This window comes from Penicillium waksmanii (assembly GCF_028829765.1).
Source record: "Penicillium waksmanii strain IBT 27052 chromosome Unknown utg000004l:1.0-5674109.0:1.0-5678898.0, whole genome shotgun sequence".
NCBI classification, from domain to species: domain Eukaryota; kingdom Fungi; phylum Ascomycota; class Eurotiomycetes; order Eurotiales; family Aspergillaceae; genus Penicillium; species Penicillium waksmanii.
The window spans coordinates 1457546-1483342 of record NW_026643251.1 but is presented as its reverse complement, the minus strand read 5'-3'; the positions used below and the strand labels follow the sequence as shown (position 1 = coordinate 1483342).

At 48.4% G+C, this 25797-nt stretch overlaps 11 protein-coding genes across 11 annotated transcripts; 5 read left to right on the top strand and 6 right to left on the bottom strand.

The window, feature by feature from the left end:
• Positions 1-1671: 1671 nt before the first annotated feature.
• N7481_003422 (uncharacterized protein) lies at positions 1672-2766 on the bottom strand (the record flags this gene model as incomplete). The annotated part of the gene is made up of 1 exon (XM_057262641.1): positions 1672-2766. One exon carries the CDS (start codon positions 2764-2766, stop codon positions 1672-1674), a length of 1095 nt encoding a protein of 364 aa, XP_057124302.1.
• Positions 2767-3596: 830 nt separating this feature from the next.
• Positions 3597-5521, bottom strand: N7481_003421 (nucleic acid/nucleotide deaminase domain-containing protein; the record flags this gene model as incomplete). The annotated part of the gene is made up of 2 exons (XM_057262640.1): positions 3597-5101; positions 5152-5521. The coding sequence occupies 2 exons, from the start codon at positions 5519-5521 to the stop codon at positions 3597-3599; spliced, it is 1875 nt and encodes a 624-aa protein (XP_057124301.1).
• A 750-nt stretch (positions 5522-6271) lies between these two features.
• On the top strand, positions 6272-6628 carry N7481_003420 (ankyrin; the record flags this gene model as incomplete). The annotated part of the gene is made up of 2 exons (XM_057262639.1): positions 6272-6299; positions 6366-6628. The coding sequence occupies 2 exons, from the start codon at positions 6272-6274 to the stop codon at positions 6626-6628; spliced, it is 291 nt and encodes a 96-aa protein (XP_057124300.1).
• A 1174-nt stretch (positions 6629-7802) lies between these two features.
• Positions 7803-10046, bottom strand: N7481_003419 (uncharacterized protein; the record flags this gene model as incomplete). The annotated part of the gene is made up of 1 exon (XM_057262638.1): positions 7803-10046. The coding sequence occupies one exon, from the start codon at positions 10044-10046 to the stop codon at positions 7803-7805; it is 2244 nt and encodes a 747-aa protein (XP_057124299.1).
• A 1423-nt stretch (positions 10047-11469) lies between these two features.
• N7481_003418 (Dyp-type peroxidase) lies at positions 11470-13352 on the top strand (the record flags this gene model as incomplete). The annotated part of the gene is made up of 7 exons (XM_057262637.1): positions 11470-11733; positions 11812-12122; positions 12172-12261; positions 12309-12425; positions 12475-12569; positions 12623-13039; positions 13090-13352. 7 exons carry the CDS (start codon positions 11470-11472, stop codon positions 13350-13352), a joined length of 1557 nt encoding a protein of 518 aa, XP_057124298.1.
• A 187-nt stretch (positions 13353-13539) lies between these two features.
• On the bottom strand, positions 13540-15577 carry N7481_003417 (transcriptional regulator family TF; the record flags this gene model as incomplete). Its single annotated transcript, XM_057262636.1, has 4 exons — positions 13540-14214; positions 14278-14975; positions 15029-15443; positions 15506-15577. 4 exons carry the CDS (start codon positions 15575-15577, stop codon positions 13540-13542), a joined length of 1860 nt encoding a protein of 619 aa, XP_057124297.1.
• A 278-nt stretch (positions 15578-15855) lies between these two features.
• N7481_003416 (FAD-dependent oxidoreductase) lies at positions 15856-17189 on the top strand (the record flags this gene model as incomplete). Its single annotated transcript, XM_057262635.1, has 3 exons — positions 15856-16362; positions 16438-16859; positions 16952-17189. The coding sequence occupies 3 exons, from the start codon at positions 15856-15858 to the stop codon at positions 17187-17189; spliced, it is 1167 nt and encodes a 388-aa protein (XP_057124296.1).
• Positions 17190-17316: 127 nt separating this feature from the next.
• On the bottom strand, positions 17317-17502 carry N7481_003415 (ankyrin; the record flags this gene model as incomplete). Its single annotated transcript, XM_057262634.1, has 1 exon — positions 17317-17502. One exon carries the CDS (start codon positions 17500-17502, stop codon positions 17317-17319), a length of 186 nt encoding a protein of 61 aa, XP_057124295.1.
• Positions 17503-18428: 926 nt separating this feature from the next.
• On the bottom strand, positions 18429-21584 carry N7481_003414 (Ribosomal protein S18; the record flags this gene model as incomplete). The annotated part of the gene is made up of 5 exons (XM_057262633.1): positions 18429-20159; positions 20231-20319; positions 20763-20955; positions 21114-21346; positions 21452-21584. The coding sequence occupies 5 exons, from the start codon at positions 21582-21584 to the stop codon at positions 18429-18431; spliced, it is 2379 nt and encodes a 792-aa protein (XP_057124294.1).
• A 414-nt stretch (positions 21585-21998) lies between these two features.
• Positions 21999-24285, top strand: N7481_003413 (uncharacterized protein; the record flags this gene model as incomplete). The annotated part of the gene is made up of 2 exons (XM_057262632.1): positions 21999-24055; positions 24117-24285. 2 exons carry the CDS (start codon positions 21999-22001, stop codon positions 24283-24285), a joined length of 2226 nt encoding a protein of 741 aa, XP_057124293.1.
• Positions 24286-24806: 521 nt separating this feature from the next.
• N7481_003412 (uncharacterized protein) lies at positions 24807-25586 on the top strand (the record flags this gene model as incomplete). Its single annotated transcript, XM_057262631.1, has 1 exon — positions 24807-25586. The coding sequence occupies one exon, from the start codon at positions 24807-24809 to the stop codon at positions 25584-25586; it is 780 nt and encodes a 259-aa protein (XP_057124292.1).
• Between the last annotated feature and the right edge of the window lie 211 nt (positions 25587-25797).

Genomic DNA, 25797 nt, shown 5'->3' with positions numbered 1-25797 from the left:
TCTGAAAATTTTGAACCTTTCGGCCTCCAACCTTTTTTCCACATAGATTCGATTCTGTCCCAGCCGCACCGCATTCAGTCGAAGCAGGCCCAAATACTGCCCTGACTTGCTCCTCAAGATAACGCACGTCATCATTTCGCGCCGGAAAAGCAGTCATCCATTTGTTCATTCGCACATCCTGTGGATCCATGCGTTGGTGGGATTGACAGTTCGCGAGTTGAGCAAGTTTTTTCACCTTGGAGATCAATTCTGGCGATTCCTGGCTGAGGAGAATCATGGACGAAATCAAGGACTCAATTTCGTCTCTATTCCTTTTTAGTATCCCGTTAGGGCAAGCTGTCCCTGTCCTCGTAAAACGCCCGCACTTCCAATTCCCTAGACCAACACGAGCTCTCAATGTACAGTGATTGACTGGGGGTTGGCGTTTCAGAGGCTGCTGCTCTTGACCACCCGACTTGCGGAGATTTCCGTCAGCGTTGCTCGGGGCAGGGCGGTGCGCCAGAGCAAAGCTCTCCGATGTACTGTACTGGCCTCTTGAACTGTCGCAAGTTGGAGACATCCTGCTTGATTCGTTATTCGCACCGCTCATCGGGGCAGCCAACTGTTATCTATCCCGTGGGTGCATCCATAGTCAGAACCCAGGGGAATTAAATGTTCCCAGCCGTGCTAAATTAGATTACTAAGTCAACATAGGCAGAGTGCGCAATATGTAACGTTAACTACATTTTCCAAGAATTTTGTTGCCTGAAATGGCCGCCTAAAATAGGGCAACGAATCAGCACTAGACCACGTCACAGCCCTTTGCCTGCAGGAGATGACAGGCGTCGACCACTTGGCTCTGCCATATACACGTCACCCGATCTATACAAGTCAAGTTGCAATAATTTTTTAGTTGCACACCGTTTCAGGGCCGATGTGCGCGAAGCGCGCGTCGTCCAGTGCCCTGAAACGAACGAAGTGAGAGGAAGGGTAAACATCCCGCACGTGACGGTACTTTCGAAACCTTATTCTTCGTGGGCATTCGCGAGACTGCCAAAACCCAAACAAAAATTGAGGCGTAATTGGACCAAGATCGCGATGATTGGCTCGCCGTGCTTCAGTATTATTGGATGAGTGCTTTCAGTGCTATTGGACAAAGGCTTCTACCGGAAACGGCTCTAGTTTCCTGTTTTTTGCCCAATCAGTACCTCTTTTGCTGTTTATAGCTTTTCAGGTTTTGTTGCTTATTCCGAGCCCAATCGGAGAATTGGGCTTTGGATGCTATTTTCATTTCGGGGATAGCGTTTGCGTTACCATGATATATATGAATCTTATCGGATTCGGCTACGCTATTCCGGAACTTTAACTACGTTAAAACTTATCGAGCACAGTTCCTCTCTTCGTTAGGCTCGTGTCCTTCTGATAAGGAGCAATGTTCAAGCTTTGGCCTAGTATTGTCGACATCATCATTCTCTTGCAGTGAAGATATTCCTGCCTTATTATTAGTGTGGTGACAGTGTGCCCTGCTTTTTTTCTTTCATAAGCCCCTTGCTCGCTGTGCAGGTGTTCTGCGGTGGCCCACTCACTTGAGAATTACGTTATACAGTCAGAGTTCTTGTGTAGTGTATTCTTCTGTAGAAAATTACCTTCCATGGATCAAAAGAAAAATAGAATAAACATTGGGTACTAATCTTACTCTTGTATGGGACTCAAATCACCTTGAAACATATAGAGAAAAACCCACGATGCCCGAAGTGCAGTCAAGCCAGCAATAACTAGAGCAGTAACTTGTCCAATCGAATAAATTTGAGAACTTTCTTGAATGTTATAAAAGTCTCTCAAATGGTCTGCGCTCTTCAAAGTCACGAAAGAAAATATTGCATACTCTGCGAAGAGTAAACTGGACGTAGCTGGGCGCAAAGAGAATCGCGGCTCAAGCATATAGAGGTGGATACCGCATGTCTTGCACTTAGAACACATCTCGCAAAAGTTGCATGCGTCGGGCGCATGATCCTTGTGACAGCATTTTGAGCAACTGCTGCAAAATCTGCAAAGTTCATGGCTCCCACAGACTCTTTCTTTCTCTCGTTTTTCGGCCTTTTCAGCGCTGTCAAAGTTTTGGAATTTTTTCAGGGCGATGTAGGCAGATTGACCGTATATTAGAAAACGAAGAGAGAAATAAATCCAGAAAGTGAGGCGGTCATTGGGAGATGATGTTGGGCAGTTACTGAACCATGTCCACCAGATAACTGAGAAACATTTGCATTTTTCAGTGGACAACTTATTGTTCAGAAAATTGACCATGAGAACAGCTAGGGAGATTAGACCCTTGAACTGTCCCAAGAGGACGAGGCATACCTCCCATCGAGAGGCTAATGTCTCCTTCATGACGAGCGCGACTGAAAGGGCGATGTTTTGCGAGCCGAGTACCATCGATCCGAAAATTGCGTCAGTCATGGAGAGCTGTCCACGCCCCAATGCAACATGCAGTGCGATAGCCAAGGACACATGCGTAATAAGAAGTCCTCCCCCAACTTCTTTCGCTGCCGTTGGGGAAGGATGGGTTAGGCCGACCAAAGCTATCACAGTCAGAACTATCTCTTGAATCAAAATACCTCGCCGTACACCATCCCCAATTATATCCGAATCGACGTATCCACATTGAATATCCTGTACGTGCGAGTCGTTGAGGCTTTCCTGGTGGTTGAAGAGGTAACATAGCCATGTAGCAATCGCAAACATTCCAGCTGTCACTTGCATAAAACCTGTGCACTTCCCCTCTGACATCCTAAAACTATGACAGGCCCAGACCTGAGTTCACTCACTGGCCAACCATCAGATGGAAAGATTGAATGGATAACGCGCATTCTTCCACGGGTATGCCGCACCACTGTGATATTGACTCCGATAAGGCCCATCTTCCGGGCGACCTTGGAAAAGAAACGTGGCATGGGAATTGTAAATGTGAATGGTATGTTCTTAGGGAGTAGGAGCTCGGAGTAGGAGCTCGGGTAACTCAGAGGAGAATGTAAGCAGGCAGGCAACAACCGGAAAAAACGGTTGAAGACCATCTATTATAGTAAGGGACTATCTCTTATACCAAAGCACATATCAGGAGAACCCTGCAAGCGCCAATCATTCAGGATGCGGTGATGACCGGCAAAAAGGCCGAACACAGGGAGATTTCTTGCCGATACTGGTAATAGAGTGGACACAGAGATTTGACTTTAGTATCTAAGTATAGTCCCAACACATTTACCAAGCTCCGAGGATGGTTTCTCCACTGTGGAACTTGCTTAATTCCTGCCTTGGATGCCTGTTACTTACACTAACCACCAGAAAAGAAGTCGACATTGGGTATAATAATGACGCGCAGGAGAAGGGGGGGGGGGACTTATATCGACTAAAATAGGTATTTAGGGACTAATTCAAACAGACATGATGTATCACACTGGAGTGGCCTGCCATCAGTCGCAACTCTTCCTAGGAAAGTCTTGGTTAGTGGTCATCATCGCACGCGGTGGTGCAACAACCACAATCCACGTCACATGTAGTCGAGTCTATTTACTCATCAAGCGCATAAATAACAAGACCGTTGACTACGGTTGTTTGGAATATCACATCTCAGGAGTTATATTAGCGGACGGATGGGGAAAAGATGTAAGCTTTAAAGTGACATCTTGATAGGAGATATAAAGGGAATTATTCATCGGCAATTCAAAGAGGGTTTCCTTTGTTAGACCTAATGGATCAATTACGAGTGATCCATCTGGTAGCCTGTCCCTTCCATCTAGGGTTATTCTTTCGATGCTATAAGTGAGCGAAGCTGGTGCTGATGCCGGGTTTGATGTTGTTTCCGTATGGATATGGATTTCAAGTAGGCCGAACGTGAAAACTACTGAATTGCTGGTACTTGGGATATACGGAGAGACTTTTCCTGGGACTATCCCATGGCTCAAATGCGAAGAGTCCGTTGACAACGGCAAGGGACGTGTTCTTGTGATCGGGTTTTCAGTGGCCGTGGGCTCTGGTTTCTGTGAAGAAACATGCGAAGTTGAATCCTTTATTGTGGTTGAGGAAACTGAAAGTGGAGGAAGAGTACTTTCGTATTGGGGCTGAGGGTAGATATGCCCAAGACCTACAGCCCTCGCACCGATAATTTGTCGAGCTTGGTTCAAGAGTAATCGGTTGAATTCTTTTTGTAGATCCTTCATCTGCAAAAGGTTGGGTAATCTCCAGCTTCGGTATAATTTTCCATGGGTTCTTGATGTGTGTAACTTTCCATGCGTCTTTATGAAAGCATTGCATAGAAAACACGCGTCTTTGCTGGATGCAATGGCCCGTGGAAACAATTCAGGCGTTGACTCGATCTCGCAATAGGCAATAAGCTGTATCTCTGAGTGAATTTTCGACTCTTTCAAAGTCTTCTGAATTTCTCGTGAAAAAGTCTCACTGGGATCTTTTTGATTCTTCGAGAGCTTCATATATTGTGATATCCGAGACGAATCGTAAAGATGGCCATTGATGAGGCCGAGGAGTGGTCCGATCTCCTGAAAATTTGGAAAGTAGCTGGGGTTGTCTACCCTGTTGTATGCCTCTTGGGGGAGAGTGGCTAGCAGAAGCTTCATATTTTGCACCACTGGGTGGTTTTTGGCGATCTTGTATAATACACCCGCTGCCTTACGATATCTGGAAACTTTACTGATAATATTGAGAAGACAGCTCGCAAATTTTGAATCCTGAACCACGCCAGATGCACCAGTCGGAATAAGTTGCAACAGATCAGGTAGGTTCGGAAGCTTGTTCAAACGGCGAATCGATCCCAAAATGGAGGCGAGGCGAGATTGGACACGGTGTTTGAGCCAGTTATTGATCAACCATATGACTTCCTTTGAAAGTGATTTAAACTCAGACAAGGTGACCGCCAAGTTTGACCTTTGGATTTTTTGGGGGCTTATACACCCAACACCATCTATTGCTATCCGCAATAGTTCCTTTATTGACGGCCTCATTCCTTTTCGTTTGCTTGGAGCTAGGCGTAACCGACAAAGAATCCTGGGTAAGCACATGGAAATAATTAATTCGAAAATCTTCGCTTTGATTTCTTGAGATCCGCCACGCCCTGGTTGAGATTAATAGAATGACTGAAGATTGGATTAGAATGGTACATACGCCCGTATTCCGTGTCACGAAGAAAGTGGAAGATATCTTCAAATCGTTCTTTCAAGGATCGAAGTATATCATCACCATCATTCCATGAACATTTGTTTATTGCGAGAAGGACCTTTAAATGATCACCGGCTTTATCTTGTTCTACGCAGACCGCGGGAATATAGTCTGAGCCGTCCTGATTCTTGGAAAGGAAGGACAGTGTTTCCACCAAGTCGCGCTCTATCGAGAATGACAATCTGTATTGATTGTTGGATGGAGTGTATTGACTTGTCCGGTTTTGACTTGGAGTCTCTGGAAATTCGTTGAGAAGATAGTTGAGCACGATTAGCTCCGCACATAGTATGTTAGACTCTTGATCAATCGGAGGCATGTTGAAGAAGTGATAAAGATAAGTTCGAATAGAGGGTTGCAAGAATACCGAGATGGATGGTGCAAGGCTGTGCTCGCGATCAAGAAGGAAACTGAACTTAAGGGGTAATAGTTTTCAGAAGTGATAACACACCGGCAGGTGCGTCCATCACCATACCGAATTACTATGATATGTCATATGTACCACCCACATAAGCAGGAATGCCCGTGAAGATCGGGGAGGGTGACAATGTGCCATTCTATTTGTCCACGAGTTGCCCACCATTTACCGACCCAATAAGGTAGATTTGCGGCTGCACACTATCTCTACACTTGCCTCACTCAGATGCATGAATGCCCAAAGAAATTCAAGTGCCAATTGGATCAGAGCATGTCAGCCTCAGAAATGCAACTGCGTCCTTCTTGCGGGGGTTTTTGTATACTCTCGTCGATAGAAAAGTTTACAGGAATGGAGCTTAGGAGAGGATGGCATTGGTCAGCAATACTTTTCTAACTTGTGAGAGACGGGTTGTGCTTTGGGATGAGGGTGCGAGGACGAGACTACGCCAGCCAATGATATCTTTCCTTTGCCGCTCGGTTCATGCGGCTGAAACTTCCAGCGGCGACCATTTTTCTGCTTTTCCATTACAACGTGTTTTGTCTCTGCAACTTGAGTCTCTACTGCATAGTAAACGGCCAAATTTTGGAACCTCCGAATTCCTAATTGCCTGGGTCTTTTCATGTCCAGTGTTCTCTGTACTCCGGATAAATCATGTCTGACCCCAAGGGCTACACCGTCGGTTGGATCTGCGCGATCAGCACAGAATATACTGCGGCGCAAGCTTTCCTTGATTAAAACCACCCAGAACCAGACCCTCTATCGCCTGCTGACAACAACGCCTACGCGTGTGGCAGGATTGGAAGACATATGGTCGTCATTGCCGTCTTACCCGATGGCGAATACGGTGTATCTTCCGCAGCAAATACGAATGGCTCGACACTAGAACCTGGATTGTATGGTATCAACGGAAGAGAGACGGTGAAATACAACCTCTGCTTGAAAACGCCGTACCGTCGGACATTCGAAACGAACATGTTGGATACCAGAATCGTCATCATACTTGGCTAACGGGGATGAATACGACACCTACCCCCGAACTATGCACTACAACCCCAAATCACACGCTGCTGCAGTTTTGGACGTATTCGGCCCATTTTAAACTCTCATTTGCAGACAAACCAAACGGCATAAGAAGCATGCATGTTTTTGATTCGGAAGGGCAAGTTTGTGGACAAGTTTATATTAATGATGTCGAAACAATCGAGACGGAGGCGTCAGTTGAGTTTCTTCTCCTTTCTGAGTGCAGCGTGCCCTTGGGAGATGAAACCCAGGACCCTAAGGACCTTAAAGCTCACATCGCTAACTGGGAGTTTTACTGGGTTATGGTAATATCTTGGGAAAATGGCATCGCTTCGAGGAGAGGAATCGGTACTTTGGATAGATACGCAATCAACAAGGGCTATTCACCCGGGTTGATATGGAAGGAGGTGCTTCTGGGGTAGGAAGAATCGGATTATTCCTGTATACATTATCTGATATGAAGTTTTTAACTATTATATTTCGCAAAGGGTTTCTCACAATGTAAATAACAGCGGCACTGTTGGCGGAAGCCAATCCTATCATGACACAGTTTCGGTGTATACTAAGGAGCGCCTTTCTAAAACACACTTCAAGTTCAAGGTAGCTGGAAGCCTGGGGGCAATTTGATATCCTTCCGCAGATGCAAATATCTAATTAGTACTATCGCAAGATTCCTGTGCGCAATAGGGGCGCGATGTATCCTACTGAATTAAACATATCCAGACTGAAAATTCCAAGCAGAAATTGCATTTATTTTCTTTTCATCTCGCCGGAGATACACTTCTGCGATATCTTTCCAAGGTTTTCGATCCAATTGCTCAGGAATTGAATGATGTACATTAAAAGAATGCAATATGGGCTGGAATATACAGCGGTTTGCTTCCTGTAGACTCTACTGCTATTGGACCAAACACAGATGACCCGTGGGCGAAGGTATAATTTATTCGTTACAGGAGCATAATTCAGCTAAAATTATACCAGTGAAGAGATAGGAAGTTTTGAATTCAAAAGTTCCAACACGCCAAAACCAGTCGATCCTTGTACGACATACCATGGGAATCTCATCCCAGATGTTCTCGGATAGTACCTAGTAGGGCTTTGCCCGCTAGAAAATGGCAAGTCTCGCAGGCTTGAAATTGCCGAACACGTTCAACTGAACACATTAGTTGCCCTGCAATACAAGAAGAGGCTTCCACGATTTCCAGACTCGGCCAGGCGAGGAGAGGATGGCGGACAGCATACCCGTCATCTTCTCTTCATCGCATTCTTCATGTGCAACGAGTCCTTCAACGGCTTCATGGTCACTGTCGTCCTCCAGCATTTCCTCAAGCTCAATTTCTGCGTATTGAGACAGTTCCACCTTGACCAGAGACGCTTCACTAGGCGTGCCCTCGGCATCCAAGGCGAAAAGCATATACCAGCCAGGAAGCAGGATACCAGCGTCATCCGGGAGGCTCGCGGTAAAAGAGTGGTCTTCATGGGCGTCCAGCTCGAGTGGGACACGACGCTGGTCAGTGTTGACAGTGTGGGTAGTAGTTCCCTGGCGAACGAGAGATGCCGAACCAATGTGCTTGTCAGTGGAGAATTTCAACACCTGGCCCACGATGACTCGCTTGTCAGCGCTCAGAATCGTGGGGCGCTCACGTCGTTCTCCGGTGGGAGTCAGCAGATAGGGAGGAGTGAAGATTTGGGCATCGTAGTGATTCGCAGAGCAGTTCCCACATAGACCACCACCGCCGTTCAGGACAGTAGCATCAGGAAGCAGCATGGAGATACTGTGGTAGACACGGATGATGTTTTGACCGTTCATGAGCTCGAAAGTATCCGTCTCGGGGTTGTAAAGTTCTGGGTAGTGTTGGATGGTATGCTCGTTGAAGGGCTGTCCCCAAGCCTGGCCACCAGCAACAAAGACCTTGCCATCGGGCAGAACCACAGAGGTGTGGTAGACGCGAGGGAAGTTCATGCCGTTGCCGGAACCTTTGCCAGCGACCTGGACGAGAGGCTCCTCAAGAGGAGTACCCAGTCTGATGATATGGGCGTTCTTGGACGCGTAAGAGCCATCGTAAGAGGGCTGGCCTCCGAAAGTGAGAATCTTGCCTTGAACAGCATCAAACATGACAGCGTTGCCAGACATGGAGTCTCCATCATCCATTCGTCTTCCAGCGAAAGTGGTACTTCCGCTGCCATCAACAGTGTACCAGTGCATTTTAACACTGGGACCAGCCTGGAAGACACTTCCATCCTTCCATCCAAACAACCAAGCATGATTATCGGCACGCCAGCGACCCAGTCGGTCATTAGTCAACATAGGGTTAACCTTTGTTCCCGAACGGGTGTACCACTTCCTCTTAATGGGGTTGTACACTTCACCGTTCTTCTCCACCTTGTTGCCACCACTCCAAGAACCACCGATCGCAAAGATTCGACCGTCGGACAGAGTAGTTGTTGCGTGGTATCCTCGAGGCTGACGCATGTCTGGGCCATATTCCCAGGTCTTTCCGTTGAAAATACTTGTCCGACCGGCGTCACCACCACCACTGACGACAATACTTCCGTTAAAGTCCATGGACATGCCCGGGCAGAACATATCATGGTGAGTGTCGGCGACCACAGTCTGCTCAATTGTCTTGTTCTTGGGGTTCCATGTCGTGGTGAGTGTCTTGCCACCTGGGGAAGCAAAAAACTGGTCATCGGCCCAGGCAGACCAGACAATGATTTGGCCATTCGATTCCTGGGCCGCACCAACTGGAATGACGGGCAAATCGAGCGTTGGTCCCCAGACACCCTTGCCAGGCTCGATGGGGAGAGTATAATTGGCAGTGTAGATACCAAGGTTGACGATCGAAATAGGCTCGTGCCAGCCAGGCGCATCGGGGAGAGGAGGAGTATCACCAACGAGCTTGACATAGCGCGCAGGTGTGGGGTTGAAAGCAGCGAGCTTCATGCCTTTGTTCTTGCCCCACGTTCCGTAGGCCACTGGCTCGCCCCAGTTTCGCTCATCCTTGCTCAGATAGACACGGTGGTTGGCAATCTGACCCTCAGTGACATTCTCGTCCAACCGAGGTAACATGGTCAAACCACTGACATTGTGCACTGTTTTCAGATCAATTGAAATCCACGGTAGCCCATGACCAATGTTGTCACTTTCCCAGTATGTGTCACTTTTGCCGTCAATGGCGTTTGTACACCAATTGCGATGTTTCTCACGAGTGCAAGTGACACGGAAGGGCTTGACATTCAACAGAGTCGAGTTGACGGGCGGTGACTGCCATTGAATTTCACCAATGACTTGGCCGTTGATGTCAGGGCGGTTGCCCTCAGTCGACTCGTAGGAGTAGTCGGCGGATTTATGGGCGCCAACGGAGACAGCTCCTAGAAGGATACTGGCTGCGTATGGAACTTTCATTGTGAAAGGATAAATAAATGGTTGGCTGCATTGTATACAGGAGTTCCTCGTCAGGGAACTTATAATGGAAAGGAAGGCTTCCAATGCCAAACTCAAAACGAGAAGAGGAAGCTCAGGCGAGGTCGATCAGAACGGTGGGGCTGGACCCAAGCAGCTCAGGACCGCCACGCCAACATAGCGCAGACGATGTGGGTTTCTGTATGGATGCGATCAGCATAGACTCCACGAGCTCGCTCATGGCGAGTTGATGTCCCGTCATTTACGTATTTTCCAGATATCGTTCGTCATTCACATGCCGGAGTTCTTTGGGTGTGAACCATTGCTCCACAAATCTGCTATGTAAGAACAACCCTGCTGGGGGGGTTCTTCATCTCCGCTGGACAGATGGTGAAACATGGCAATGAAAGCTAAAATAATAACCAGTAAATAATTCCATGGTGACACAACTGCATATTGGGTTCACGATGGGACCCTCGACTGCCAGGGAAGCATCCATCTACGTAGTTTCCTAATTTTTGTTCAGCTCATAGGTCCACAGGGGGGGCTCGGGGAAGATGTTAGCGTAGCTAGTTGTTGGGTCGAGTACAGAGGACTGTACATTACACCCCCACCGACCAGTTCGCGCTTGTGAACACAAGTCGTCATTGCGGGGCGAATCAGAAGACATCCTTTGGAAGCCAGGGACTTTTAATTTGCTAGATTTTTGCCGATCGCGGTGCACGCTAGTTGACAGGCACAGCGATTGACGATCAAGCCGAAATCCTTTGGATCAAGATCGAGCCGAGAAAAAACCGGTGCAGTAGTACAGACCCACAAGCTGCCCGGGCCAGGGCGCGCGCCAGCGGACCGCAACCTTTCTTGACATGATTTAAGTTTCCTCAGAGTTTAACATGTTCGATACTTACTTTTACATGAAGCACGCCACTGCACGAATTGTGGGTTTCTTTATAATTTACCCGATATGTGGTGGCGCTCTGCATGATTTTGACATCATGGATAAGAAATACAATCCAGGGCATCCGAAGGGGGCAAGTCGCCCGAATCTCTTTGTCGGTAGGTGACCACCTCGGCGCGAGCACCATCCGTTCTTCGACATCAAACCCCGCTGATAAACCAGAGCTAGCTGACTGGGGCGGGGCAAGGTCCACCTAGAATCAGCGAGAATCCCAGTTTGGCAGTGTTGATGATCAGCTCACAGGCAGCAAATGTGGAAGGAAAGTGAAGCGAGTAGAAATGGATCTGGTTGATTAGACCGTGGCCCGGTATTGAAATTGAGAAGATGTTATTGGATGCGATATGTTTTTCCAAATACAGCGCAGGAATAACTTACGGATGTGGGAGGTTAGCATAAGAACTCCTCCTCCTCACTTATTTTTCCCCTGTTCCGCTTGTGCCTATATCTTCAAGGGTTACTAGTAAAACAATGAGTCATCCAGTTGATAAGAGCAACATCCAGGGCGGCATCTGGCCGCGCATGCCCAAGGAGTTTGAGTCCTACCTCTTCTACAAGATCACGAATGTGAACAGATTCCGCAATGACCTCGAGGATTTTATCGACGAAATCACCACTGGAGAGCAGTGTGAAGAGCGTCTGGGAAAGATAATCTCGGCGGCAGAGAGTGGCAGACCAACAAAAGTTCCGATGTCGGGTATAAATGTCTCATTTTCCCAGAAGGGGTTGCAGAAAGTAGGTTCGACTATTTTCATTGAGTATCCGGATCAAAATTCTTTTTTCAAAAAGAGATCATTAACAAGAAATCAATAGTTGAACCTAGCGCAAATCAACGATGGCCTTTTCGAAAAGGGTATGTACAGCGATCTTATCTTCGAAGGCGCCGACATCCCAGAGAGATTGCTTCCCGAGTTCAAGCCGCCCTCTGGGCACCCTAAAAACGATGACAGCTGGCGCATTGACTTGGTCTTCATCGTGGCTGCGTCCAGCGAGCAAACTCTGAATGAGGGAATTGCCAAGATTGAGACCAATTTCCACCTGAGAGACTCGAACAAGACTAGTATGGAATCGGTAATCGCGAAGCATGGACAGCGGCGGCCCGGGGATCTCCGTGGCAGAGAGCAGTAAGTCTGTTTCTATCGAGTAGTAGGAATATCCTAACTGTATTCGCAGCTTCGGCTTTGAGGACCACATCTCGCAGCCTCAGATTCAGGGTCTAGATCCCGAGCCGGGTCCACGTGAACCACTTTCGTGTCTTCCGGGGTAATATGTCAACCCATATCTATAGAAACATCAGCTAACTGAGTTAGATACATCTTTGTCGGTCATAAAGGAGATCCACGACGGGAAACTACGCCCCCTTGGTCTGTGGAAGGTAGTTTCCTCGTGTTCCGCCAACTAGACGAGAAGGTCCCTGAGTTCAATAAGTATGCGTGGTCTGACGTTGCAAATTGAGGCTATGCTAACCATGCTCAGATTCATTGAGAATGCCGCAAAGAAAATTCCAAACTACGCCGGAGAAAACGGTGCCGAGAAATTGGCGGCACATATGATGGGACGTTGGAAGAGTGGTATTGTGACCAGATCTTTTCTTTGCCATACTCATCGTACTGATGTTCTATAGGCGCGCCTGTCGCTTTAACTCCCGACAAGGACGACAAGAGTCTTGCATTCAGAAACGACTTCGACTTCCGGCCCAAGCAGAGCATTTTGGGTTGTCCGTTCGCTGCGCACGCGCGTAAAATGCGTCCCAGAGCCGACCACAAACGTGACCTAGGCAAGGACGACGACTTTGTGAAAGGAAAATTCACCGATCCGTTGGTTAACGACACCAGCAACCCCCCGGATGTGGAGGTTGACAGTGACGAAGAACCCGATCAGGAACCCGACAAGGAGGACGCTACCGTTATTCTGCGCCGTGGTATCACGTTTGGACCTGAGCTTGGACCTGACGAGACGGAAAAGACCACCAAGAGTCGTGGTATTTACTTCACCTGCTACCAGAGTGATATCCGAGATGGATTCAATCTTCTTATGACCCGTAAGTCCCCTTTCCGTCATTATCTTTGGATATTGCTGACAGATATGAAGGCTGGGCAAGCAACAGCGTTTTCCCAACGTCCAAAAAGAAAGCTCACAAGGACGGCCCTGGAATGGATCCATTCATCAATCAGAGACAGCGTAAGGACCATCCTGAAGGTCATATCAGTTTGTATGACGGTGTGGATTCGGAGAAGACCCACAAACTCGAGCTTGGAACTAGTCCCTGGGTGGATCAGCGAGGCGGAGAGTATTTCTTTACTCCATCCATTCGAGGCCTGCGCTGGTTCTGCAATGCGCCACAGCTGCATTAGGAGGACTTACCTCCCATTATGTGACTTGTTCTTCGATAGTCGGAATTGAATTTGTGTACCGAGACCTTGCTATCTCCGAGACCTTGCTATCTTCCTTCACTAGATATTTCTAATAGTGTGTATCATCTTTCATGGTTCTGAGTAAAACAACACTTGAAGAGGCCCGTGTTTGTCAGACGTATCCTTATCACGTCTCACCTAGCCAACTTAGCCAGTCAAATAATTCATTGCCCTCGAGTTCTTGAGTGAGGGATTCGACAATATCATCGGCATTGAAGTCACAGAAAGGATTTCTTGCTGCATCTGCAATGGCAGTTTGATTGCATGGTAGGTCCAAGTCAAGCAAATTCGTTGTGTCAGTCGATGTGAAATTCGATTTCGCCACTGGACCATCGGATCCAGCCCTAGATGGCCCAGAACCCAATACAAACTTCGCGTGGCCAATGAGCACTCTGGAAGCTTCCCTTAGCCTCGTGGCAAGGTGATTTCGTGAGGTCATTTTGTCCAGGAACTCTGGAAGATTCTCCATAGCGGCCAGAGCCTCTTGATTGCCTTCGGATCCCTTATTGGGGTTAAGTAAGATTTCACGAAACAATAATAAAAATGCAGTGAATGGAGAATATAGAAACTGCCAGAGGAAAGGGTGATATGGTTCGTCCGACTCTGGAGATAAGTGAAGAAGCAGGTAGAGTAATTGCTTGGAACTAGTGATGCACTGGGAGTGCCGGGGTGGGGATTTTCGAGATAGAAGAATTGTCAAGTAAAGGTAAAGAAAGTCTTGGCTGCGAAGACCAATGTCGATTGACTGAGCATTCCGGGCGTCGCAAAATGGTTTCTCGGACATCGCAGCAGCCTCAAGAATCTGCCAAGGAATGAGATGTCAACAGCTGTATGTTCATGCAAACCCTCCAGTATTGAAACATACCTTGTGTGCCTGCTCATACCAACATTCAAGATTAACAATTGACGTCTCTATTGCACGATTTTGATCCTCCATTCCACCGTAAAGACACTGCCAGATATCTGCCATAACCTTTGAGAGCAAAAATTTCTGGTACATGAGGTGTGATGCAAAATATCCTTTACTACCGTCTGATGCTCGGTGCTGCGTAGATGGCCGGATCTGCTCCAATGCTGGAAGACTGACCTCATTTACCATCCCCTGGTGGAAGGTCGGAGATCGACCAAATATAACTGCAAGCGCCTTATCCACGAGATTGAGCTGCCAGAACCTCAACTGCCGTTGTTCCCGAGTTTGAGTGTCAATCCTTTTGTGGGTAACACCCAGAGCTTGCAACATTCTGCAAGCGCTTGTAGATAGCATCCAGCATAATGATGGGTCGATCAAGTCCGGTACGAGACCAATAACCATGAGAATAGCCTGAATATTGGCATCGCTAGGTTTGAGCAGGACGCTGATATTTTCAAGTGAGGCCCAGAGGTCCTGTCGCAGCTGGTTTTTGAGATAAGAATCGTCGACTGCTTTTAATAGAATGCAGTAGTACATCACTAGCCAGGCCTTCTCTTGAATTTGGTCTGGGCGAGCTGCTTTGAGAGACCGTACCACCTCAGGAGGTGCCGGGCTGAGCAAGGGTTGTTTACCTCGCAAGGCATTATCAAAGACTAATGACGACGTCAGCAGCTGAAATCGAGTGCAGTTCTCATATACTGCATACTTTCCGACCATTCTGAGGCATATTTCTTGAATGAAAGCCGTGTTCCCTTTCTGGATTTAGCACTGTCCGGCAAAGTTGGCTCGCGGTCAACAGCCGTGGCTGTACAGGCTTCGGTCAGCATCAGCAGCGCGTCGGACAGTCCTCTTTGATCTGCGCTGTTAGGGACACCCAAGCATTCCTGAGTCATTTCAATATCAGCCGCAAGATATGACTGTGGACCACCATCGCTTCGAAGAATCTTGGAAGTCGAGCCATCATCGGCCCGAGTTAAGCGATGAGTAGTTGCGCCGCTAGCCTGTTGTGTTTCGTGTTTACGTTTTTTAGCACGACGAATGACGCCTGATCGCGAGTAAATGCATGAAATTCCAGATTTCGAGCAGCGTTTGCATTCATTTTGTTCGCGGGAGCAAGTGACCTGCAAAGGGAATTTAGGTTCCATTGCTCGCTCGCGGATGTAATTAAATACGCGGGGCTTACCTTGCTCGATCTGCATGAGTCGCAGGCATATTCGGAAAGAGCGGTAATCTCATTTCTCTGCGTTGGAGGCATTTTCGACGTCGGACGGAATTGTTGTTGAAGCTAATCTCGGTGTCAGGAGAAGTCGGAACTTACCGGATGGCCCTGCGCATAACATCCGAGCCATAGACTCAAACTCCGAAATCCGACATCTCATATTAACCTCCGATGTGCTCGCGCATGCGACATCAATTCGAGCACAGATTTCGGCATTTGTATGTCATGGAAAAAATCTATAAATATGTTACCTCTCACTGGCTTCTCATTCGTTTCCACATCCAAACCGTCTTTCGAGTTTCACTTATAGCATGATGCAATCACAAGCGCCCATCGCCATCATCGGTGCCGGCCCAGCGGGTCTTACTCTCGCACGGCTTTTGGAAGTCGCTGACGTACCTTATGTTGTCTTTGAACGAGATGTCTCTGCATGTTGGGCGAATGAACATCAGAGCAGCGGTACACTCGATCTTCACCCTAGCACTGGCCAGGCGGCCCTCCTTGAAGCCGGCTTACTTCCAAAATTCCAATCTCTTGCGCGCTATGGGGTTCCTATCACTATAGCTGATGCTCAGGGGAAAGTTCATTCTCTCCTTTCCCGTGAGGGCGACGAAGATGAGCCAGAGATCGATCGGAAGGATCTACGAGACCTACTTCTGAGCTCTCTTCCGGCGTCTAAGATCCTTTGGGATCACAAAATACAAAGAATCGAGAAAGAAAACAATGGTTCTGTGATAATTCATTTCATGCACCAGGACCCCAGATCCGGCTTCCAGCTTGTGGTTGGCGCAGAAGGTGCCTGGTCTAGAGTTCGGGCGACGGTGAGTAAAGTTCTCAATTCTCATATGGCTCCAGTGGAGTAGCCGGACTCCAAGCTCATAATATCTTTGTACTAGATTATGCCCTCCAAACCGCAATACTCCGGCATCCATTTCTTTTCTTCTTTTATCAAACCCGAGAATCCTATCTACCCGCTGGCTGCCTCAAAGGCAGGTACAGGAAATTTTCTTGCCTTTGGCAAAGAACGGCAAATATTTCTATACTATCTCGGTGACGGGTCGTACCACGTTTCCGTGGGTCTGAGGCTTTCTGAGAAAGAGCTACCCAAAGATTCTATACTCGCGAGTGCTCCATCAACTTTATGGAATACCTTTTTGCAGGAATACTTCACAGGATGGGCCTCAGACCTGACAGATTTCGTGCGGTCATGCGATGGCAAGTTTCGCTCCTGGCCATTGTACACCATGACTGAGGATGCAATTTTATCCTGGAATCATGTTCCAGGAGTAACACTTGTTGGTGATGCTGTACACTTGACGTGAGTACATACCGAGCCGTTTCTCTTCCCTCTTAAGCAGCCAAAGAAATGTCTTCCCGCTGACAGAAGTTGCTCTTGTTTCTTCTCTACAGAGTACCAACCGGAGATGGAGTTAACAATGCCATGCATGATAGCGTCAATTTAGCGAGGCATATCATTTCACATGGCATAGACGACCTGGAATCAGCAACATTAGCATACGAGAAGGAGATGCAGCCGCGTGCGGTGGCAGCAATCCAGAAGGGTCATTGGATGACGCGTCATATGTTTCTAGCCGAGGGCCCGGAAGAGATACTGGCGGCAATGGAGACAGGATTTGACAGCGAGTAAGACTTCTGGTTACATATGTGCATTGTTGAGGGCCGATACAAGAGCAGAAAGAAAAATGATGAAAAGTACTAGTAAACACAACATAGCAGAGGATAGAAGAAGGAATGTAGAAAACGAAGTCAAAGCGTCATAAATTGCCCAGTTCAACCGAGTCCTTGAATGATTTCAAGAGTCTAGCCCCAGCGTAATGATCTCGACCCTCTGCAAGCTCAACAGCCTTGTAATAATATTCTTCATAGTCACCCACGACCAGTGCTCCTTCATCTAGAAGCATTTGTAACATATCAATGCGACCATATTCTGCAGCGCCCATCAGTGCCGTACGCCCATTTTCCCATGCTGGCTCTTGATTGATATATGAACCAAGATCAAGCAGTCTCCTTGCAATGCCGATGTACCCTTGAATGGCCGCGATCTGTAAAGCAGTCACACCTCAGTCGTTGGCAGCGGGAGCATTGACATCGGCCCCGTGCTCTAGAAGAAGATCAAAAATCTCCATATTTCCAAGCTCAACAGCATGCTGCATTGGAATCCGTCTCAATTTGCCTTCTCCCAAGTAGTTGACATCGGCTTCATTCAAGATAATTTGATCACGGATGACTGATACTAGCTGTGTTTTTACAGCAGCTTGGAGAGGGGTATATGTTGGATACCTTGCAAATTCTCGCTCACCAGATAGAAATGAAATATCACTTGCAATATCGCAGTTCAAGTCTGGTTCGAGACGCATTAACTCAACTATACGGTCATGCTTCTGTGAGAACATCATCTGCAGCAGTCTCAGTATACATGGCCGCTATGTTCGAAGAAGCACCATCGGGTTCCATTAACCACTTAAACTCAAATTCCGTGGCTGTTCATAACTGAATTTAGACTGGGTAAATTTCACTTATTGCCCCTGGAGCAGCTGCGACACAAGCTATCCACCACTTTTCAGTATCTCAAATGAAATATTTCTTGTGAATATGACAGCGGTATTAAAGTTCCACGTGGTAGCGATCACGCCTAGTGGACTGTTTTGAAAATCCCATAGATGCCCAGGTGCCAACTTGACCTTGAATAACAGCTATACCCACCAGCTAGAACCGAGCTGCCAGTGTGGGTATAGTGTACCCCTCCACCCCGAGAAATCATGCAGTACTATTGTAAGCTACGGTATGAATGGTCTGATATCACAGGAACGTAAATTCTTTGTTTCAACAAATATGATTTATCGATTTATGGCGAAGCCCAATCAATCTATTGCAGGCCCTCCACCTTCCACACCTTAACTGCAGCATCGACACCCGCAGAAACAATCTTAGAGCTGGCATCAACCCAAGCCACACCGTTAACTCCCTCCTTATGAGCATTCTTAACCTCCAACTTGGTACCAGGCTTAGCCAAGCTCCAGACAAAGATATTGGTATCCAAAGATCCGCTAACAACATGGGAACCGGCCTGGTTCCAAGCAAGGGAAGTGACGCGAGCTGTGTGTGCCGTCCAGCGATCAGTGACGAGACTTCCATCAGCCACCTTGTAGACAACGATACGTCCTCGTCCATTTCCAATAGCTAGGTTAGCACCGTCGGGGGAGAAGGCAAGTTGAGAGATCTGGTCACGCGAAGCCGCGATCTCAGACTGGACGGACAAGCCCGAGCTGGAGATGTTGCAGATCTGAACCGATCCGTCCTCACCACCAACAGCAGCAATAGCGCCATGAGCAGCGACGGTCGTAACGTCGACCTTACTCTTGAAATCGCCAGTCTTCTTGCCATCCTGGAAAATTTCCACAGACTCAGCTGCACCGACAAGAACGGTCTTATCAGCCGCCGCAACACCCTTGGGCTGTCCGCCGAGCTTGGCAGCAGTGCCGGTGAAAGTCTTCGCGCTGGCATCAATCGAGCGGATTGTGTCGTCCCAGCCGACACTGTAAATCCTGCCCGCGCCCTCGGATGTCGGTGCCAGACCGGCAATGTAACCGGGGTGACCCTCACCCTCGATATCGCCAGCGATACCAGTAGCAGCGTCCCAACTACAGACGCGGCCGTCAAAGCTACCAGTCCACAGCGTCTCCTTACCGTCCACCGTAGATTGGCCCAGGGAGGTAATATTCTTCTGGTGGCCCTGAACAACCTGTCGGGGTTCAGGAGTACCCTCCACCAGGTAATTCAGATCACCGCTCAAAGACAAACTGATGAGCAGGTTATCGCTTCTAGCCGGTGGCCAGACAACGCCAACTTGTTGGTCGCGAACAGCCAGCGCACCCTCCTCACCCAGAGTCCAGCTCTGGGTAGCTTTACCAGCCTCGACATCCCAAATCTTAACAGTCCGGTCCGCGCTCGCAGTGACAAATTTGCGCGAGTCCTTCGACCACGACAGTCCAAAGATACTACCCTTATGCTCCCCCTCGCCAATTTGGGCCCGCGCTTCACCCGTCTTGCCATCGTAGAGCCAGATCTTGCGATCTGCGCCAACACTAGCCAAAGTCGAGCCATCGGGACTAAATTCCACGCCGTAGATGTAGTTCGTGTGCTTGTCTCCGATTCCGGTATTGAATTTGAATGGTGCGCCGTGGTAGAAGACCAGCTTCTTATCGTCGCCGGCGGCGGCGGCTCGTAGTGGCCGCTGCTGTTTGATGGAGACCGAGTTGATTTGTTGCGTGTGGCCGTAGATTTCTCCGACGGTGTTGCCGCTGTCCCAGCTGATGCAGTGTCCGTAGCGTTGCTTTCCGTCACCGACGGCGATGATGCGCTGCGAATCACCGTCCCATGCTAGGTCGTTGATGCGGCCGTTGACGATGCTGTATTCACCCTTGGTGATGCCGTCGCCGACGCAGTCCCATACTCTCACGACACCGGCGGCGTCACCACTGGCGACGTAGAAGCCTGAGGGGGAGAAGCGGGCGACGGTTGTTGCGGCCTTGTGTTCGGTGTATTGTCTGGCGACTGCGGGGTCATCGATCGATCGAAGGAAGATGGATTTGTTGGACTGTGATTGACGAGGTCAGGATATATGTATATCAAGGATTCAGGCCGCATTGAAGGAGAGGAGTGTCGTACAGCATAAGCAAGTCGCTCGCCTTTGGAGTCGGATGCAAGCTGGGTGGGCTGGCCACGAGTGGTGGAGGGGCTCGCGGCCCAGATGAATTCTGCGGGAATGTAAGCCTTGTAATATTTCCAGCATCAGTCAAGGTCCGTATATACATACCGTTTGTGATTGACATTGGGGGTGTACGGTGGAGGTGGGGGGGAAAGGTGAGAGTGGAAATGGAGGGGAGAAGTTCGGAGTTGCCCACGTTGTTTACTGACGTCGGGGCGGGTCAGGGCCACACCGGAAATCAGGCAGCTCGTTTCACCTCAGCCACGCATGGGAAATTAAGATGCTAGGCTACAATTAATGTTCTCAGATACAGGAGAAGCAGTTACTTAAGGATTTGATTTGATAGATTCAATCCACAGGAGTAGTAATACATGTGCGCCCCCTTCTAATGATTTAGCGGGTGGCTGATTTATACAAGAACGCCATACATAGCACCTCGAGGAATACCCCGAGTACAGAAACCAAGAATAATGCATGTCCCTTAGCGGTGACGGTTCTCCATCCTCGCCTTGAGTTCTCCAGCCAGGATTTCGGGGTGTCGGTGGACAGAGGGCATGAGGCCGAGGCCCATGGCTCGGCGGATGGCCTTTGCGATCTTGCGCTGGTTGACGGGTCGTAGACCAGTTTGGTCGCGGTGCTTGATACGGCCTAGGGGCGAAACATATTCGGACATGACGGCAAAGTTCTATTCAATGGGAAACATATCAGCGGCAAGTTCTACTTTGCTATCGCAGATGCTTTGTCAAGATCATGTGAATGGGTAGATCCAGCGAAGAGCCAGGCTACGACATTTGGCAATGCGATAATTGACATAACAGAGGAGAGAGGAGAGAGTGTGCGCACCTTGTAGAGACTCATTGGGTTCAGGTTCAACGCATCGAAGGCATCCCGGGAGGGACTCTTGCGCTTTCCCCATTTCTTCATCTCAGCCGGGCTGAGATCGTGTGGAGAATAAACATCACCAGCCTTCCACTCGCGAGTCTGGAATTTCTCCAAAGCACGGCTCTCGCCCTGTGCCTTTTGATCTTCGACAAGTCGCATGCGGTTCGGTAAGCGGCGTCGGGAGACTCGGGGACCTGTCAATTGAGGGAGAAATAGTTAGTAACGGGGAACATGGCACTTGAAAGCAGGATAACCACAAGGATATCTAAATGCAAATAGGTGAGGCTATCGTGACATACTCTGCTGTTGACCTGTGCTTCGCTGGGAGGTGAAGGCACTCATGGCGGCGGTCGAGCTCCAGCGACACGCCAAGGGGACAGCATTGGCGACACTGCGCAGTAGCGAAGACCGAGATAAGAGATTGAGAGACATGGTGTGTGTGTGTGACTGAACTCGATCACTGTGACTGTGACTGTGGCTGTGGTTGAGTTGTGGTGGAGTTGGCTGATGAGGAAGAAAGTGAAGGCGCATCTTTTTTGACTGCCAAGACCGCCTTCTCTCCGCGTCGCGAACTTTTGCATCCGCAGCTTTCCCCGACATTCAACTTCAACCTTCAACCTTCAACCTTTGCCCCCCTTTCCCCTTTCGACCACTTGCTTTGACTGGGATCAAGCCTGCACTACGCCGAAAATGCAGTCTCATCTCTCGAGACGTGTCTTTCGGGCCATTCTCAACAATGAGCCCCTACAATTTTCCCGATGCCGCCGAAACCACCTATTACATACCATCTCCCCCGCGCGAGTACGGACGAGTCTCCCCAATTTGAACCATGTTTCGCGACGCACAATGTTTGCATTCAACATCAGTTCCATGGAAGGAGGCGGCTCTCATATCTTGCCGTCGGAAAAGGGCCTGAAACCAATGGTTGACTTGAAGCGCTCCCTCGAAGATAGAAGCCGAGCTCCTCCAAATTTCACGCTCGCAAGAGCTTTCCAGCTCTTCTTTTCTACCCGGGTGGAAACTCCAGGCTCAATTAATTTGTTCCAAGCACGACTTCTCTCGATCACATGGAAGCATATGAAGGCCCAGCAGAACGAACTGGACGAGAAGGAATGGGACAAGGTTTTCTCGATTGAGAGTCTGGAAAGGATGCTATTTGTGCTGTCTGAATCAGACTGTCTTCCTGAGGCGCGTGATACCATGCTCAAGATCGCTCGCTTTGCCTACCTCGAACTATGTGCCGATCATGGATTTGGTCCCAACACGATTAGCCGACCTGCCCTTCTCCTTTATATCAACCTTTTGTCAGTCAACGGGAAACCCGAGGAGGCTCGACAGGTGATAATTAATTTCGGAGGTCAATTTCGCGGCGCCAAACCGTCGCCTTGGTTGACGGTCTTGAAGGGAGTTGCCATGAAGGATGACAGGCCCCAGCTGCGTAAGATTACGCAAGAACTCGATCAATATGGGGTGAAGTTTGATCAATCTTCTCAGGAAGAGTTGATTAACATCCTTGTCGCCCAGGGATTGTTCAGTGCGGCCCAGACCATCTTTGAATGTCCTCTCGCCGGCAACGGCGAGCCCTCTATCGCCGCTAAGATCGCTGTCGTCAAATCTGCAATTCTACACTCGCAACTTGACTGGGCTAGGCCCATCTTTCACTCTCTGCCCCAAGGCCCGACCCCCGAGACTGCTGGTATTAACCTTCTCTGGGAGGCCGCTCAGGGCAGCAATGCAACTTTGCTTGCCAAAAAGGTCAACTCCTGGACATCCAAAAACCCTCACCTCAAAAAAGCGATTACAATTTCGGACTTCAATGCGCTCATTGAGTATGCCAATGCTGTTCAAAACCCTCAGCTGGTTATCGACCTCGAAGAGCAATCCGAGAAGTGGGGTCTCGTCGCCAACGAGCAGACCTATCTACTCCAACTGGAATCGGCAGTCAATTCCAACGATGTGCAACGGACACTCAAGATTCTTGAATCTACTATTGACCCTAGCACTCTAGCGAGTGATCACCTTCCTCTTGCCAACCGGCTCATCATTATGCTTTGTGCCTCAAAGCAAAGCGGTGCTCTTTTTGAACGAATTTCAGCTCTCCTGGACCCGCTTTTTCAAGATCACGTCCGTCTTGAACCACAAACCGTCACTGCACTTACGCGCATGCTTCTCTACCGTCGCGACTTTGGCGCGGTATCCGAACTACTTCGCCCACGGCTGGGCACTTTCGATAGCGAAGGCAAGAGTTTGGTCCGCACTGCATTGATCGACTATATTATGGATCGCAGTCAGAAAGACGCCAACGTATGGACCATCTACGAACTGTTCAAGGTGGCTTTCCCCGAGACCGGCGTTAGCACCAGAACAGAGCTTATGGGCTCCTTCTTCGACCGGAATCGGAGCGACCTTGCGGCTTTGGTATTCGGACACATGCGCCAGGCCGAGGATCTTACACGTCGACCTAAGCCCGATACATATGCCAGATGCCTGCAGGGAATCGCTCGTGCAGCTGATCAGAAAAACTTGGAACTGGTGCACAACATGCTCAAGCTTGACCTTGAAGTCGAACTCAACACGCGCATCTTGAATGGATTGATGCTGGCGTACGCAGCGTGCGAAATGCCGGAGAAGAGTATGGAAATTTTCAGACAAATACTTCAGTCGGATGAGGGCCCTTCGCACAAAACCCTCGCAATCTTTTTCAAAGCTTGCGAGTCTCATGCTGATGGTACCCACGAGGCAATGAAGATGCTGAAGAAGATCAAGAAGCTCGATATTGAGATTGATCGTCGTTTGTATAGCTCTTATATCGAGGCGCTCGCTGCTCAATGTGATTTCGACCTGGCTACTGAGGCTATTGATAATATGGAAGCTGAGATTGGATTGGCCCCGACAAGCACGACGTGAGTACTTGACAAATCCCCTCTCCTGGCGATGAATATTTCTAAACTAACTTTTTATCAGAATTGGTCTTTTCTATAATGCTTCACTTTCCCAATACTCGAAAGACAAGATCGAGGCATGGGCTCGCGAAAAATATCCCGATTTGTGGGCGCATTTGTCCAAGACTAACCGCACTGACTGCGACGAGGGCCTAAAGTTCGATGGTATCACGAATGAGACATGGGTCTAGTCCTTAACTTGTACAATAATAGTTGGAAGGCTCGTTGCCTGTATATAATAAGCCTACATACTACATAGGTGCAATGAACTGAAGAATGAGCACAACTACTACTTGATCCGGACTATAAACCAAGACGAGGTATCAATTTTCGTTTAACATCTCTCGTAACTGCACGTGAAACTGATCAATTGCTTGATGAAAGCGTGCTATTCTCTGGCAGACATTGAAATTGTTCCAGGATCTATAACAAAGGCGCCACATTCTTTTCATCCAATTCATTTCGCCTCCTGTCACTATTATCTTATATGCTTCCTTTTTCATTGTTTAGGCTCATCGTCTTAGCTACTCCTTTGTTAGCCATTCATCCCACCACCGTAATTATTTTATCATAATACGATTATCTTACCTCTTTGTCGGTCCTCGACATCAAAGATATTTAAACTCCCATGCCCTTGACTCAATATGACTCTAACCAACCCATCCCACCGGCTTTATATCTAGCTCATACTCATCTAGGTGATTATCACACCATGGCTTTTCGTTCAGTCGAGCATGTCGAGTACGAGACATACGAGGAGAGACGCCTAGCCGGAGCAGAGCGTCAAAAATGGCTCAGTGACCCCTCCACCCCCTGCCCAATCCCCAAGTCAACGCTGACATTCAAAGACATCGTATTAGACGCAGAATGGCGCATCGATCAACTAGGCGGTCCACACGTTATTCCAGAAGTATACCAAGTCCAAGCCACCGCACTAGGCCTCCCGCTTGAGAACAACTATCGCACAAAGTTCATTTCCCGACTAGAAGAAGACGAGGAAATCGACATCGACGTCGGCTTCGAAAATTGGGGTGGTATAACAGGGCCAGGCGTAATAATCCTACAAAACATTTTCAAAACATTTTCACTTCCAACCATACTTCCCTCAGGCAGGCCTTCCCAGAGTATCTTCCCCTACATGTCACGAGTTACGCAAGCAGTCTACGAGGAAGACTTTTGTCTGCACGATTTGAGACATGTATTCGTGTCTGACATTTTAAATGTCGATACTAGGCAGTTCGTTAGTCATCATATTCACCATGAGTCGAAACAGCTTGCTGAGGAACATAAGCAATTATTGACGTGGGAGTATGGGACTGATGATTATCAGGCGCTACTGGCTACGCGGATTGGTAAATTGGTTGTTTATTTGGTTCTCGGCGCTTTTGAGCGCGGGACATGGCGCATTGCGCGTGTTGCTACTTGGTTTCATACTAATGAGCTTGCGGAGACTAGGAATTTGCAGATGAGATTTGATATCTTACTTTATTAATTTTGCGGACTTTATGAATCTAGCAATGAAATGGCTTTTTTTTACCAATTGAATTAGAAAATTCGATGTATTATGTATCGTATGTACCTCTTTGAAATTATCTGGTAAACACAGATATAGGCAGCTCCATAGGCTCCAGGAACTTAATTTATCCTCAAGAGTTGGATTAGTGCATAAAGCATAAACATAATCCATGCGAAGTTTTATGATA